At 40.5% G+C, this 17,624-nt stretch overlaps 1 protein-coding gene across 1 annotated transcript in view; it reads left to right on the top strand.

Moving 5' to 3' along the window:
• Nucleotides 1–17,624, top strand: part of LOC122565046 (unconventional myosin-Vb-like) — a 179,232-nt gene that overhangs the window by 141,242 nt on the left and 20,366 nt on the right. The window contains exons 28-31 of the mRNA XM_043720677.1: nucleotides 5,909–6,107; nucleotides 12,533–12,611; nucleotides 13,458–13,598; nucleotides 16,239–16,393. Of these exons, the coding sequence (XP_043576612.1) occupies nucleotides 5,909–6,107; nucleotides 12,533–12,611; nucleotides 13,458–13,598; nucleotides 16,239–16,393 (574 nt within the window). The remainder of the gene's footprint in view (nucleotides 1–5,908; nucleotides 6,108–12,532; nucleotides 12,612–13,457; nucleotides 13,599–16,238; nucleotides 16,394–17,624) is intronic.

Genomic DNA, 17,624 nt, shown 5'->3' with positions numbered 1-17,624 from the left:
CCCAAAATTGAATACAATATCCTTTTATTTTGACATTCCAAAGAAAATCTTCAGTCTCTGTGTAGATGATCAAGATATGCTGCTTTTTAATATTTTCTGCTTTAACCTAGTGTTATGCCCAATGGGAGGGGCTGGGATTGACTCTCTATCCCCCTTTTGGCTAGTTACAATAAATATTATCTTTTATAGCACACAGCTATCACACTTCAATTAGGATGAATTTTACCAGATTACAATGAAAGAGCCCAATGATGAGGTTTATTTGGATGAAAGGAAGAGGAATTTTATTCTGTACTGGGCCCAGAAATACAACATCATCCATAAACTGAAATAGTAAAATTAGAGTGCCTAATACTTAGAATGACCATTAGAGAAATTTCTAATTTAAAGTTCTTGGAACCTTGGTTGTGAATATGACCTGAGCTCCATCTGTTTAATACTCATTATTTCTTCAGATGTGATAAGCTTTGCAGATAACTTTGAGTTCCCACTGGTTGTTCTTCAATTTGCTTATGCATTGGACTCTGATTCCCGAAATTAAGATAAGTGGAAAGGCTGGTGCATTGCTGCTATGATGTTTATTATTCTTCCCTTTCTACTCAAAGCAGCTGTTGATGTATGTCCATTTATGAATTCCCAAGTCTGCTTCATTGTCCTTCCAAATTGACAGTTGTAGCTCTTTGTCCGTTAGTAACTCATCATTATGACTCAAACAGGTGTGAATTGATATCCAATAGTATCCAGTCACCATGTCGTCCTTTATTTACACATGCATAGTACATGACACTGACACAAATACCACAGAGCCAGCTCTCTGTACAGAATCTTTGCCACTTCTTATTCTGAGATCCACCTGGCTGACTTCGTCCTAGTCACGACTTTTTTTTTCGCTGATTTCAGTCTTTAGCTAACATGGAAATCTCAGTGCAGACAGGTTTAATTTATTCCAAATAGGTCCCCTGGACTTGCTGCAATCTGGTCAGGTGGTTACAGTGATCACTTTAAGCCAGTGTTGTCCTTTTTTTTTTAGAAAGGTCCAGGAAGGCCTTTTAGTAATTAAGTGGTAGAAATTGAAAAATGGTAGAAATTGGTCAATGTTCACCATTATCTTAAGATTTGTTTCATTCTTTGAATAATATTCATCTTCATGGTTTGTCTTCTACCACCAAAAGACTAAGGAAGTTAGGGGTGTTGTTAAGCAAGTGGATTTAGATTAGTGTCAACATGTCTAATCATGCAGGTCTCTGACTAAGAAGTTGTGTACAATATATTTCTGAAGATTGCAGCCTTAAAATCTAGGGGTGTGCTAAAGCAAGTGTTGGATGCTAGGAATCTTCTCTTAAATAGGGAGTGTTTTACAGAGTATGAAAGAAAAGTTTTACAAGGTGGGTAATTCTCCTAAACTGAGATTGAATTTCATGAGGGATTGACATTCTTTTAGCAGAGACCACAAATAGTTTGGATTTAGGCTCTTGGTCTCTTCTCCTCACCCAAAATCCAGTAATGATCAGCAATGTGTCCCCTATATTTGTGAGATTTATAATTTTTTCTTGTCTGAACAGATGCACTAATTATTTCAAAAATACAAGTTGCTTTGGATGAGTTTGGCATCTGAGTGCAGCAAATGACACGAACAGTTTAATTAAACTTACAAATATGCAGTAACATCGTAGTCACCGTATGTTATAAGTAATACTTTGCATTTCTGCTGTGATTTGTGAGCTGATTTCCATATTTAACTGCTGTGTTTGCAGTTTGGTAATCTGCTGGAGTTTCCATTACCATGTGTCTTGTTGATGTTTGGTGTAAGATTCACTACTGCCAGCACCATCTGCTCTGAATGCCGTAAATCTGTTTTGTTCCTCTCAGCAGAGTTCTTGTCCCCATTGTGATTTAACAATCCTATTTGTTTCTCGGAAGAACTCCGCAGTTTTACTTTCAGGAATTATGTTTCTTTTTTTTAGCATTTTTTTTAACCAAACCTTGTTCTTGCTTACCAGTTACTTTCTCCAGCTGTCGGTGTTGCTTTGTATGGCTCATTCACCTCTCCTCCATATCAAATGGATTACAATGTTTCCAAATAAAGTAACTTTTTTTTAAAAACACTCTCTCTCTGGTAGAGAACAGGGAGGAATGGAGACATCAGTAAAGCAGATTCCATCCATTCATTGGTACCTCTCCATCAGGCAAAGCAGAGGCCTTGAATGTCCTTTTTCTAAAAATTTGGAACCTGGGTTTCAGTTTCACTCTAAATTGAGGGGATGAAGGTTCCTTTTCCCTTATTGTTTGATTTGATTTAGCATTGTCACGTGTACTGGTATACAGTAAACAGTGTTGTTTTGCATACTCTATGGGTAGACTGTATTCCGTACTTTGTTCTGTTACCTGATGCACTTTGATAAAATGTTACTGCTGCAGAGAAGGTGCAGAGTTACTGTAGGTGATCAAAATCTAAAACTATTTTCATTCCCAACCAGTGTTACTTGTCATTTTGAGTGGAACTGGCTACCATTCCCCACATACTGTAGAATTCACTGTCTTGCTTGCATTATAAAAGATGGCTAAATGGGGAAAATAAAGCAAAACTTGTATTTTGAATCATCATTTAAGGTTAAGCTGTTTTCACATGTACTTAGTCTTCTGGTAAAGTTTTTTGCAATAGAATATCAGGAACTCTCATGTAAACTTTGTGATGTTTTTAAAGAGTTAGAATGATTAACTCCTTACCCGGAAAGCATCACTTTACAATATTTCCAGCCTTTAGCATCAGAAAAATCTAAGCTGAATTCTAAAATGATAACATCTAAATGGTTATGTCAGAACAGCTGGTTTATGATACTGACCTGACTTTAGCCTTTTCATCATCATTTTATGCAATTGAGTGAGCAAGTGCTCCCTATAAATTTGAGTTTTCTCATTTCAACTTGCTATAACCAGAATGGGATAGATGAACATGTCTAAAATGTGTGGGTTGCTCAGCGATATACTTAGCACAAATCAACATACTTAGCAGTTAAATACTGCAGGATTTAGAAACTTGCAGGTAAACAGAGTTTAATGTCAGTTTGAATAGAATAAATATCCTTTTATATTTCAGTTTAGTCAAATTGACCTGAGTAGTATTGATTTTTGTGCTTCTATCATTTTTAGTTGTTTTTGAACTTTTTTTTAAGTTGACACAAGTTGTGATTGCATTATGTCCTTAATGTCTATTGGGAAGTGTATGTTTACTTTTCAGAGCACTGTAGGATATTGACTCTGTACCTTCATACAATGGACTCCAGTCAGATAACTTGTTTTGTGGTTTCTGCATAGACTAAGACTGACATGGCAACATATCTCTGGGAACTCATTTAAACGGCAAACAGACTTCCCAGATGCCCATTGACTATCCTTTGTTCTTATTTTTCTTTGGAAAAGATTTATGCTAAACCTGTCAGCTTTGTAAAGAGATTTTTTAATTAAAACAAAGCTGAGGAAGTGAATAGCTGGAATATCAAACGTTTTGGTGTGCCAATGATTGGCTTCAACCTCATTATGTTAACATGGGCCACATTAAAATAGACATCATGAGACAAACTGGCATGAGGGAGAAATGCACAAGGACAAGCTGCCTGGGACCAATACCTCCAGTGAGAGATTTCAATCACAAAAGGGAAAGCTGTCTGCCTTGCAAAGAGTATCATCTCAGATGTTGAAGAGGAGCCAATTCATTTTACTTGCAAGATTATATTTCTTCATTACTGACATTCAACAACCAATTTGAAAGAAAAGCCAGAAACATCCATTTGCCTTCAGTAAGCCAGGAGCGATTCCTTCAAGGGCAAATTACTGCAGATGCTAGAAACTGTACCGAAAACAAAGTGCTGGAGATCACAGTGGGTCAGGCAGCATTCATGGAGAGAGAGCAAATTAATGTTTAGAGTTGAGATGACTCTTCAGAGCTGACATTGTCAGTAGAGTCCTTCTGACTTGCAACGTTTTAAATCATTTCAGTGACCTGTGTAAGTGATCTGTCTCAGATTTACTTCTCCAAGTGCATGTTATCTCTTCAAAAAGTCTCATTTGGAATGGGTGTTTCTTTTACATTTTGGAAATACATTGTGAAAATAAATACTTGCTCTTTATTTTGATTCAAACTTGTCCATGTTCTAAGAGTAACAGAACTCCAAAATGGTTAAACCCTGCTTCTCAAAAGAAATCTGGCTGAGGTCAGCTGAGCAATGAGAAAAGAAGGGGTTAGGGGGACGGGAGAGGTCTTATTCCACATTTCTTCCCATCTGTAACAGTCTCCTTGTGTTTTGTGACTGAATACAATGATTTGTTGCTGGTTTCAAATGTACACAAACACTTCAACCAGCAGATGTTGTTCGATGGAGTGAAATTGTCAGGGTTAATCACTTTTTTTCATTAATCTAAATGGAGCATCAGTTTGAAAACTGTAAGTTCACAATTTTGAAGATGACTGGTTGGTATGGTAGCTGAGCAACACTTGACCTGGAGTGGCGGTAATCTGGCTTTGCCCATGCTCTGGTGCCAAGTCATGGCCAGTTTTGGGAGCAGCAAATATTTGGGAGAGGAGCTGAAAACCTGAGGGACATCAGCTCCTTTAGAAGTGAGCAGTCCTTCAGGAACCAGGTTTGTCTTATCCTAAGTATGCATGAGGGAGGCACAAGAAACTACTGAGTACACTTACTTAGTCATACTGAGTTAAAAATCACACAACACCAGGTTATAGTCCAACAGGTTTTATTGGAAGCAGGCTAGCTTTCGGAGCGACGCTCCTTCATCAGGTCCGCTCCGAAAGCTAGCATGCTTCCAATTAAACCTGTTGGACTATAACCTGGCGTTGTGTGATTTTTAACTTTGTATACCCCAGTCCAACACCGGCATCTCAGAATCATTAGTCATACTGCTCATTGAAAATGGGAGGCTATTGTAAACATCTGCCAAGGAAAACATTCCATGAGGTTTGGGTATTCTTGCAAGTGCTGTCCTTGGGCTAATCACCACTATGTTGCCTATTATCCTGCATTTAACTCCTGATCTAGAAATTTAAAGCTGAGAGTCTCTTTGCAAAGGTGCTGGTTATCATGCATTTGAGGCCAGACCAGGCAACATGGGCATTGTGGTTCCTGTATTGTCCTTGTGTCCAACGCTGTTGAACTTCCTGTGATCGTGCTTCTGTTAACATTGTTTTTGGGCCAGGCTGATGGAGGTAATGGTCCATGGTGTTCTGCCTGAAGCTTTCACAACTTTTAATTGATTCCAATATCTAGGTTTTAATAAAATGGCCTTTAATTTATGGAGTTATTATATGTTCAAGCAATGATGTCCTGTTTTGAATTTCAGTAGTTTTGAAGTTCTGTTTTGTCTCAGACACTGGTATGTACACCGTAATAAGTTTTAAGGAACTGTTGATAAGACTGGAAAGTAATTAAGCTAAACTCTTTTGAGACTTGAATTTTCTCCTTGATTTGGGAGTTTTTTTTTCTCGCTATACTATTGTCATCCAGCATTTGCGTCTACTGAGAGAAAAACAATGTGCTCAATAAACCCTAGGTCAGACAGCATCTGTTGAGGGAGAATCAGTTAATGTTTGAAATCTGATTCTGGATTAGTGGTGCTGGAAGAGCACAGCAGTTCAGGCAGCATCCGAGGAGCAGTAAAATCGACGTTTCAGGCAAAAGCCCTTCATCAGGAATACAGGCGAGGAAGACAGTGCAAATCTGATATGACTCTTTAAACCCTTTTATGGAGTTCTGGTTTATGAATTACTGTATTGCTTTGTTTTTCTATTTACTCCTGTCACCCTCTCCTCTTGCCCTGAAAATGAAGGTTGATTCAACCATTTTGCTCTACAATGTTTTTTAAAACCAACTTGAAAACCTTTTCTCTCCCACTACAGGCTTCTCATGGACCAGTTGGATGAGCAGCAGGCACGGCATTTGAAAGAAATAATGACTTTTCAAGATGAAGTGAGAGACCTTCAAGAGAAGTTGAATGAACAGCAGCGATACTTTGCTCAGGCTCTACAGCTGCCACCACCGGAGCAAATGGAAGTTTGTTTGCAGCAAGAAATTGCACAACTTAAAAATGAAAACCTGGTAATGTACAGTGAAAGCATTTCTGGATTTCTGTTAACAATATCAAAGTTTAGGGTTTTGTTTTCTCTTCATACATCCCAAAACCAAAGAAAAGTCAACACTTGATTAGGAATTTTCTGTAGCTAAGCTGCAACTGTAAAGAGACTTAAGAATTTTTTGATTTTCTAGTGATGCCCTAACTCATCTAAAACTAACGTTTGCTATCTTTTTGAGAAGGTGGTCACATGAGCTATCACTTGGACCTGCTTGTATAGTTATCCAGCCTTGATGCTGTTACAGGGGATTTTGATTGTGGCAGAGAGTGACTGGTGATCTGGGTTCAAGTCAGGACGGTGTGTGGTTTTGAAAGGGAATGTTGCAGTTGTTGGTGTTCCCTGGTTGCCCTTTTCCTCCAATGTAATGTTGAAGTAGTTTTGGCAAGTTGCTACACATGTAGATGGTCAAGCCAATGTGATGTGTGGTAAAGGGATCAATGTTAAAGGTGACAGATGTGAGACTGATCTAGTGAACAACTTTGTCCTGGATGGTGTTCAGTTACTTGAATGTCATTGGAGCTTCACTCATTCAGGCAAGGGGAGGGCTTTCCACTATACTCTTGAATATGTATTGTTGGTAGGTTGGTGGATTGGCTTTGGGGAGTTGAGCTAAGTTACTTATCTCCTCACAAGTATAGTAGCTCCAAGAGCTGGGTATTCTGTGGCCAGTTTAGTTAAGGTATTGTTCAATGGTAACTTCATTTCCCCCACAGACGTATTCCACTACTTCCAACCCAATGCAGAATTTCTGGGATTTAACAACAGTAGTGCTATTGAGTGTTGAAGAAAGATGGTTTCCTCCTTTATATGGAAATGAGGTTGCCTGCATTTTTTGGGGTGTAATTGGTACTTGCCATTTACTGGTATAAACGTAAATGTCCTGGCCTTGCTACATGTAGGTAACAACGGTCATTAACTGAGGAGTTGTTATTGATGCTGAACACTTCAATCGCCTTTTAATACCACGTTTTATCTGAGCGTATAGTCTGAAGTTCCCTTAAATAGCCAGAAATGATTGGACCTAGGGCCCTTTTGTTTTTCTCCTGAAGTATATCCACACTGAAGTCCTGACCCAGAAAGGAAACTTAAGCAAAACATTTTTAAAACACCTTAAGCAGTTGGAACACCAATTACAGCCAAATAAGACCTAACACAGATTAGTTACTGGAGGAACACTTCTTTTTTTTTATCAGTTTGGTTTTGGCTTGGTCAGTAAAATGCAACTATTGAGTTTGTGCAATGGATACAAGGCGATTAGCATACCTGAGCTCTTAAACATTAATGCTCTCTTGATATCATGCTTCAAGTGTCCATGGTTTGAATACAATTGAGTATGAATACAGAAATAAAACATACCATTTCTAGCCTAGATAGGCAAACAAACTCTAAAGACTTAAATGCATTGACAAAGTTGCTATTCGCAGGATTTAGCTCCACTGGTGACGCGCTGATTCATGCAATCAGGTCAACATATTTATTTCTGAAGTTATTTGCTGTCAGCTAGTGTTTTGGTTTCTAGGTTGTCTCAGTCTGTGAAATGAACTTCAATTGCCTTTAGCAGGTTCTAAAGCAGTCACATCTATCACGTTCCAGACTTGATGAAGCAGTGTAAGGTTGAGTGGAGCTAGTGCTGTGCTTTCTTTTATAAGCAATTTCTCGAGTTTGCATTAATAGGCTGAGGAGTGAATTGGTGGAGGAGGGAAACAGTGGAAGGGAAGAGGGGTGTGTGAAGATCAGTGTTTCTCCATTTTCCTGTTGATTTTATTTGCTCAAGAAGCTGGTTTCTGAATGCCTTCATTTGGAGGGTAGCTCTTCAGTGTCAGCACCTAATTGTGCTTTAACAGAATTGTTCAGTCACCTTAGGCTCAGCTTCAGTATTCCCAGTTAACAAGAGTTGAGTTGGGACAGTTTATTTAGGTTGGTTGCATCTGGATTTGGAATTTGTACCAGGGAACTTAAAAATATTAACTAATTAGTGAAAATGCTGAGCATACAATGCCCCACCAATGTTCATTTAGCACAAGAATGCTGAGGCCATTTGAAGGGTATCCATTCTACAGTGCAACAGTGAACAGGGGAGAGCCTCTGGTTTGTGTTGTACATCAGGATGTGAAAAATAGTGTTCCAATAGTGGTAAATACGGGCACTCAATTTTCAACTTCCACAATCTGTTATACCTGAGACATTTCAGAGTAATTTGTTTTTCTTTTCAAAACATTATAGATACAAACCTAAAATCCTCAGCGTTTAAACTAGTCTGGCAGGGGAATGGGATCCAAAGCAGTAGGGAGACAAAAGTGAAAGTTGAAAACAGTACAGAGGTTAATGAGAGCAAGTTAAATAGTAAAGGCAGTGTTGGTAATACCAGTACTAGACAAGGTAGGCAGACCGTGGCACAAAGCAAAGGAAGTCCGAATTAAACTTATTTCAATGCAAGAGGCCTAACAGATACGGCAAATGAACTCTGGGCATGGATGGGAACATGGGACTAGAATATTTATAGCTGTTACAGAAAAATGGCTGAGGGAGGGACGGGACTGGCAACTTGATGTTCTAGGGTACAGATTCTATAGAAAGTGGGGCAGGGGGAGGGGAATGCAGTTGTGTTTTTGATTTAGGGAAAATATCATGGCAGTACTGGAAAAAAGACATATATTCTTGAGGGTTTGTTCACTGAGTCTATATGGGTAGAACTGTGTGAAATAAAAAAGGTTACTTTGATATCATTGTACTATAAGCCCCCACCCCAATAGTCAGCGAGAGATTGAGGAGCAAATATGGAAGGAGATTGTAGATAGCTGCAAGAATAATAGGGTTCTAATGCAAGGGGATTTTGACTTGCCTAACATCAACTGGGGCTGCCATAGTGTCAAGGGCTTGGATGGAGAGAAATTTGCGTTCAGGAAGAATTTTTCATGCAGTATGTAGATGGCATGACTAGAGAAGGGGCAAAACCTTACCTCTTGGCACATAAGTCAGGGTAAGTGGCTGAAGTGTTAGTAGGGGAGCACTTTGGGACCAGCCACCATAATTCCATTAGTTTTATAATAGCTATAGACAAGGATAGATCTAGTCCACGAGTTAAAGTTTTAAGTTGGGACAAGGCCAGTTTTGATGTTTGGGGAGGCTGTTTGTAGGCAAAGGGGAGTCTAGTAAGTGGGAGGCTTTCAAAAGTGATACCTTCCTCTTGGGGAAGGGTAAGGCTGGCATCAGTAGGGAATCCAGGATGACTAAAGATATTGAGGCCCAAGCCTTGGAAAAGGAGGAGACTTATGACATATCTATGTAGCTGGGATCAAGTGAATAAAGAAAAGGAAGCTCCAAAGAGATTCGACAAGTACCTGAAGGAATAGAAGAGTAACTAGGGAGAGAATAGGGCCTCTTAAAGTTCAACCAGGTCATCTATGTGTGGAGCCATGAGATTGGGAAGATCCAAAATGACTTTCTTGTTAGTATTTACTGTAGAGAAAGGTATAGATGCTAGAGAACGTGGGGAAATAAATATTGATGTTTTAGAGTATCCACAGTACAGAAGAGAAGGTGCTGGAAGTCTTGATGCATTAAGGTAGATAAATCCCCAGGATCTGATGAAGTGTATCCCAGGACTTTGTGGGAGGAAATGGCAGGATGCTTCAAGGTGATATTTGTATTATTCGACGGGTGAAGTGACTGAAGGTTGGAGGGTGGTTAATGTTGTGTCTTTCTTTAAGAGGCTACAGGGAAAAGCCTGGGATTTAGACTGATAAGCCTAATAATCATGGTAGGTAAGTTGTTAGAGGAGATACTGAGAGACAGGACCTACAGGCATTTTGGAGAGATAAGGACTCATTTGGGATAGTCAACGTGGCTTTGTGTGTGGGAAATAGTGTCTCTCAAATTTTGATCTTTGTAGGGGTGACCAAGGAAGTAGAGGGCGGCAGTGTGGAACATGATGTCTACATAAAACTTTAGTAAGGCCATTTGATGAAGTACTCCATGGCAGATTGTTGAGCAAAGTTAAGTCTTAGGATCCAGTGGGAGCTAACTTTTTGAATACAAAATTGACTTGATGGCAGAAGGCAGGATGGTGGTAGTGGTTTTTGTTTTTCAGACTGAAGACCTGTGACCAGCGGTGTGCCACTGGCTCCATTGTTAGTTGTTATTTGTGATTTCAGTTCGGTTACTAGTGGTAAGCTGCGAGGGTCTGTTCTGGGGCCACTGCTTTTTGTCATTTTTTAGTTTTTAAAATGACCTCCTGTGGGCATAGAAAGATGGATTAATAAATTTGCAGATGTCACGAAGGTTGATTTTTGGAGTTGTGGATAGTACTGAAGGATGTTGCAGGTTACAGAGGTTCTTGGATAAGCTGCAGAGCTGGGTTGAGGTGGCAAATGGAGTTTAATGTGGAAAAGTGAGGTGATTCACTTTGGAAGGACCAACAGGAATAGAGTACTGAGTAAGATTCTTGGTAGTGTAGATGAGCAGAGAGGTCTGTGTTCATGTACGTAGATCCCGGAAAGTTGCCACCCAGGTTGATAGGGTTGTAAGAGGCATATGGTATATTACTTTTATTGGCATGGGATTGGGTTTCAGAGCCACAAGGTCATGTTGCAGCTGTACAAATCTTTGGTGCAGCCGCACTTGGAAATATTGTGTACAGTTCTGGTCACTGCATTATAGGAAGGATGTGTAAGCTTTGGAAAGGGTGCAGAGGAGATTTACTTGGATGTTGCCTGGATTGGAGGGAAGTTCTTATGAGGAAAGGCTGAGGGACTTGAGGCTATTTTCGTTAGAGGTTGAGAGATGACTTGGAGACATAAGACAGTCAGAGGGTTAGGTTGAACAGTGAGAGCCTTTTTCTTTGGATGGTGATGGCAAGCACGAAGGGATGTAGCTTTAAATTGCGGGATGATAGTTTCTTTACTCAGTAGTAGGGGTGTGGAATGTACTGCCTGCAACAGTAGTAGACTCACCAACATTAAGGGCATTTAAGTGGTCATTGGATAAATGTGGATGAAAATGGAATAGTGTAGGATAGATGGGCTTCAGATTGGTTTTCTAGGTCAACATAACTTTGAAGAGCCTGTACTGCACTGTAATGTTCTGTGATTTTGGATGAGAATTTAGGTATGGTTACTAAGTTTGTGAATGATACCCAAGATTGGTGGTATAGTGGATATTGAAGAAGGTTCACTGGGAATGCAGTGAGATCTTGATCAGTGAGCTGAGCATTGGCAAATGGAATTTAATTTAGATAAATGCAAGGTGTTGTATTTTTATAAGGTAAACCAGGGCAGAACTTGTACCCCTAGATCTTTTTGTTTTGTAACACTCTAAAACTTACCATTGTCTGTACAAGTATGTAGCGTCTTGACAATGGAGTCATAAGTAGACAGGATGGTGGTGGTGACCTCTGGCATGTTAGCTTTCATTGGTCAGAGCATTGACTATAGGAAATGGGATATCTTGTTGCAGCTGTAAAAGACATTGGCGAGGCAACATTTGGAGAACTGCATGCAGTCTGGTCACTCAATTAATAGAAGAATATTATTAAACTGGAAAAAGTGCAGAAAAAAATTACTAGGATGTTACATGGGCTAGCAAGTTTGAATTATAAGGAAGAGGTTGGATAGGTTGGGATATTAGGGGCAGCACAGTGGCTCAGTGATTAGCGCTGCTCCCTTGTAATGCCAGGGACCCGGGTTCGATTCCAACTGTGTGGAGTTTGCACATTCTCCCAGTGTCTGCGTTGTTTCCTCTGGGTGCTCCAGTTTCCTCTCGCCATCCAAAGATGTGCAGGTTAGGTGAATTGGCCATACTAAATTGCCCATAGTGTTAGGTGCATTGGTCAGGAGTAAAGTGTAAGGAAATGGGTATGGATGGGTTTCTGTTCGGAGGGTCAGTGTGGACTGGTGGGGCCGAAGGGCCTGTTTCCATGCTGTAGGTAATCTAATCCATTTTTTTTCTGGAGCGCAGGAGACTGAGGGGTAACATTTTTATAGTGGTCTATAAAATCGAGAGGCATAGATAAGCTAGGGAGCTTTTCCCCATGATGGGGGAGTCTGAGAGTATATATTTTAAGCAGAGAGTTCCAAAAGGTCCAGGGGGGAGCTTCCCCACCCCTGCAAATGCAGGCACACAGGATGGTGAGTGTCTAGAACAGGTAGACAGGTGGTGGTGGAGGCAAGTACAATTTCTTCATTTAGGAAACATTTAGATAGGTACAGAGGGATATGTACCAAACTCTGGCAAATTGGACTAGTTAAAATTGTGAAAACTGGGCAGCCTAGGGAAGTTGGGCGAAAGGGCCTGTTTTCTTGCTGTAAACCTGTATGACACTCAAATGGCTGCTGTGATTACCTGACTACAGATATTTCCTTGATACAATAAATATCATTTTGTTTTCTATAGGATCTAATAGAACAACTTGAGAAGCAGGATAAGACTGTAAATAAACTGGAGAAGCAATTGAAATCTGTGAAGGAGTCAAGTATGTTTTAACTGATTTAACATTTTGAATGGCGATGGTTTTTTTTGGATGTTTTTCTGACTTGAGAATTTATTATGAATTATCCTGCTCTATGCTAAATATTGTAACTGGTCCTGAATTACTGGAGAACCTCTGGTTTGAACTAACAATGCATAGAACCTTTGGTCTAAATTGCACTTTAGCTATTGCATTTATTCATCTTCAGCATTTACACTATTGCCATCAGACCCTTAAAGCTTACAAAACAACTTTGAGTAAGAAATTAACTAAGATAATAGCATAGTGTCTCTACTAAACTGCTCCCCACTGAAACTTAAATGGCTGTGATTTATATGCTAAGATACTACTTGTGACTTTTTTTATAAACTGCATTCCTGTAATATTCCTAACTGCAGGAGTTTAACCCTGTTTACTCCTCTCTGAAATATCAAAACAATTCAACTCAGCTCATTGAACAGCTTTGGTTTATTAAATTCCCTGCTTTTTTTGTTTCATTTATAAATGGGCAAGGATTGGGCAAAGTGCCCATGAAACCCTTTGCCAGTTTGCTTGAAAATCTTTCATTGCTTAGTTGTAGTGTTTAAGCTCAGGATGTAAAACCCAAGATGGGTCTCTTGTGGCCACAGTGGCAGTGTCCCTACCTCTGAGCAAAGAGACCCAGTTTCAAACCCCACCTGCCCCAGATGTGTGTCATAACATCTTTGAACAGATAGTGTGTGGGCATTGTAGATATTTTCATTCAGTCTTTGAACTGGAAGATTATAATTGGTCAGGGAAAAACTATGTCTGTCTCTGTTCATCTACAGTCTGTCCAAGATATGATTTGTAATTTCTCCCATTAACTAGGAGTACTGCAACATGCAGCTGAGCCTAAGGGGACTGAATTGCCGAATGTGCCTGCCATCCCATGGAAACATAAGGACTTTCAGGGAATGCTGGAATGTCGAAAAGAAGATGAAGCGCTCTTAATCAGGAACCTTATCACTGGTAAGTCAGCTGTCTGGATTGAAGAGTTGGATTTGTAGAAGATTAATTAGCATACCCTGTTTTGCACATTTTGGGTAGATATAATCTCTTTTTAAGAACATTAAGTTATGATTTCCAGAATTCTCAAGTCCAGGGACTCCATTTTACTACCCATTTAGGGATGGCCAGCTGAGAGTTTGGCCTGTCAGGAACATAGCACAAAATATCTGGTTGAGTTTCATTAACATGCTGATTTCTGGGTCTTGCTGAAACAGTTGATGAGTGAAAGGGAACCTCTCCTGGTGTTTGCAGTTGGGCAGCAGGGAAGCCATAATCACAAGTCAGCTATAATGCAACTAAATGATCTACAAGGATGATTTTCAATAGGGTTGGCGACTTCAAAAGTAGATGGCATAATCTAAGAGGAGAGACATTTAAAAGGAGCCTGAGGGGCAATGTTTTCAGAGGGTTTGTATGTTGAATGAACTACCAGACAAAGTGGTAGATGCAGGTACGGTTATGACATTTGGGCAGGTACGTGAATTGGCAAGATTTAGAAGGATATAGCCCAAATGCAGGAAAATGGGGCTTGTTTAGTTTGGGAAATGTGGTCGGCATTGAGTTGAATTGAAGGGTCTGTTTGTGTGCTAGATGACTTATTTTTACTTGGTGTTTCATGCTGAAAATGGCATGGTGTACTAGACAGGGCATTTAAAACTTGGGTAGTCAAGAGGATGCATTTGCTTGGTACATTTGATCAAATTGAAGGATTGTGAGGTTAAAAGTGCTGCCAAGATTGAGAAGGAAGTGCATGTCAGATTTAACTGACATTATTAGAATAGCAGGGATAGAAAGATAAGATATTCTACAGGGGGAGAGGATGTAGAAATTGTAAAGAATATTGTTCTAAATTTTAAAAATCTACAATTAAGACTCCACATTTGTCACCTCTGGTGATGAGTTGCAAATCACTGAATCAGTGTTGCTACAACAACCTACACTTCGGGTGTTGTCGTCTAGAGCTGTGGGTCACAATGGTAAAGATTCCAACTCTGTTACTCAGAGTCAGTGTGTGACTGGAAAAGCACAGCTGGCAGCATCCGAGGAGCAGGAGAGTTGATGTTTCAAGCATTAGTTCTTCAGGAATAAAGGGGTGGCCCAAGAGGGCTGACGGATAAATGGGAGGCGGGGGGGGGGGGGACTGGAAGGCAGGTAGCTGGACTAGTCAGAGAGGAGTTGGTAGGTGGGAAGAAAGATGGACAGGGTAGGACAGTTCAAGAGGGCTGAGAAGCTTCAGGGTAGAGATGACCTGGGGGGTATGGTGAGAGAGGGACTCTCAGATCTTTGTAGAGGAAGGAGAACTTCAAGATAGGCATCCTTGGAAGAGGCTTCACAGTAAGGTTATAATCAACTAGGAGGAAGTGTGGACTCTCCTGCTCCTCTGCCTGACCTGCTGTGCTTTTCCAGCACCACACTCTTTGCAGATTGGAAATGTACACGCTTTAGCTATCAAGCCCTTGCAAAAGATGCAAATGTTTTGGGAAGCCTTTACAAAAAAGTTCAGGTCTAGAATGCACAGTCTGGAATCATAGAATCCTTGCAGTGTGAACAAAGGCCATTTGGCCTGTCTGGTAAAGACCATCCCACCCCTGCCCCTGTAACTGCATTTCCCATGGTTGATCCATCTAACCTGCATATCTCCAGACTGAGAGGAAACCAGAGTGCCTGCAGGAAACCCACAGAGAGACAGGGAGACTGTGTGCAAATTCCACTCGCAGTCCCCCAGGGCTAGATTTGAACCTGGGTTCCTAGTGTTGAGGCAGCAGTGCTAACCACTGAGCCACCATACCTTCACCACACTTCTACAATGTGGATAATTTCCATTGACCTATGCAAGAGGGCATTTAGCTGTTTATTTAAATTGGAACAACATGAAGGAGTACACAGGAAAATGGCATGTCTAAATGCTCATTTTTGAGTGCCAGCATAGACCTAATGGACTGAGTGATGGCCACCTACGTTATAACCCACTTTTGTGATTTGAGGTGGAGTGAGGTGTGAACCCTGAGCTTTTAATTTGGACATGGACTACACCCACTGCAGGTATATCTGAACAGGTTGATCAGAAATGTTATTCCACACCCTTGAAGGTGGGGGTTGGAACCTCCTGGCTCAGAGGTAGGGACATTACTAATGAGGAAGGTCATCTTGTGGTGCAGTAATAATGTTTAAATTCCATGCCAGAGAAAGTTGTTAACCATTAGATCAGTTCCACAGGTTGGCACAGCATCGAGGGTCAAAGGGCCTGTACTGCACTGTTATGTTCTATGTTCTGTTATCACCATTTAATCATTCAGAGTACTTTAGATTTGAAATAATGTTTTGAGTTTAGTTTGTATCTAATGCATAAATGCAGATTGTTTATACTATATATGTTGTAACTGAGGCAAGTGGCAATTTATTTGTGAATATAATGGAGTAATATATATTGAAGGCAACTTCTTAATTTCCACCATTCATTGTGCCCCGTCCCTATCCTGAAGCTGCTGTCTTTCGTACGTACGTGAGCACCGTTTACTTTGCTGTTACTTAATGAAAATTTTGGGGCCATTATCTGACTGGACATTTTATGGTAATCTATGTATTGGTTTTCTCTTTTAGATCTCAAACCGCAGTCTGATACATTAAGTACCCTACCGACACTCCCAGCTTTCATTGTTTTCATGTGCATCAGGCATGCAGATTATACAAATGATGAACAGAGAGCACATTCCCTGTTTACAGCTGTGCTTAATGGGATCAAGAAAGTCCTCAAGGTAGGAATAAGAAATAATTTATTTATGATGTGTTTGTAGTTTAGTATGGCTGGGGAAGAATGATTTTCTTTTTTCCCCCTCAGCTCCAACAATCCACTCCCATCTCCAATATTCCATAATTGACAGTTCCTAAGTCAGATGCTCACAGACCTGAGGATCTATGTTTTAATGTGGGTTTAGGTTTCCCCCCCATCTTAATTTGCACCCTGGGGTAGGACCCAGCTTTGGCGTATTGGTATCTTGCACGTTGAATATACCTTTAGAACATACACCATCAGACAGGAGGATCCCAGATCTGTGTATCTCTGCCTAAACTTAATTGTTTGATTAGAGCAAACATTTTGCAGCTTATTTTAGTAACATTGTTGCAACTATTTAGTGTTTTATCACATCCTCTGGACTTTTCAAGCAAACAAAATGTTTTACGATTAATGGTTCCTGTTTGTACAGGCAAACTGAAGCCAAATTACTGTATCTCAAAAGAAGGATGATGTTTGATAGTTGGGGGACAAATTGTCAAGAAACTTTTCAGAGAGCTTCTGTTCTTGTAAAGAGAAGTTAAACTGAGAGCCCCTGTCATCTGCACGAATGGATAGAAAGTTGCTGGCAGCTTTTGATGACTGGTCTTCAAATGTCTACATTCATCCCTCCAAATAATACCTCAAACAAATTATATAGTCATTTACAATCATTACTGTTTGTGGGAGATTAATGTGTGCAAATTAGCTGCTGTTTGTTACAAAATTGTCTGCAGTTAATTGGCTTTAGTGGCTGCTTTGGTACCTAAAACATTTTAAAGGCTCTCCTCGACTTCCCTTGATCACTCTTTCTCTTGATCAGCTTCAGAATAGTACCATAGGGTTATTGTATTCAAATGAGAGCTCTTTCATGTCTCCTTAGACTACTGCACTAGAATATAAGCCCAGATTTTGTACTGTTTCCAAGTGGGGTATGACTTTTGTGACCTAATGGCAAGTGGGCTACAGTTGGGACTGTCGTTGACCCTCCCCACCCCACCAATCTCCATGTACAGCGCATCATCCGCCGTCACTTCCGCCACCTCCAAACAGACCCCAGCACCAAGGATATATTTCCCTCCCCTCCCCTATCAGCTTTCCGTAGAGACCACTCCCTCCGCGACTCCCTTGTCAGATCCACACCCCCCACCGACCCAACCTCCACTCCCGGCACCTTCCCTTGCAACCGCAGGAGGTGCAACACTTGCGCCCAC

Source organism: Chiloscyllium plagiosum, chromosome 31 (genome assembly GCF_004010195.1).
Source record: "Chiloscyllium plagiosum isolate BGI_BamShark_2017 chromosome 31, ASM401019v2, whole genome shotgun sequence".
NCBI lineage: Eukaryota > Metazoa > Chordata > Chondrichthyes > Orectolobiformes > Hemiscylliidae > Chiloscyllium > Chiloscyllium plagiosum.
This window is presented reverse-complemented; position numbering and strand designations above follow the sequence as displayed.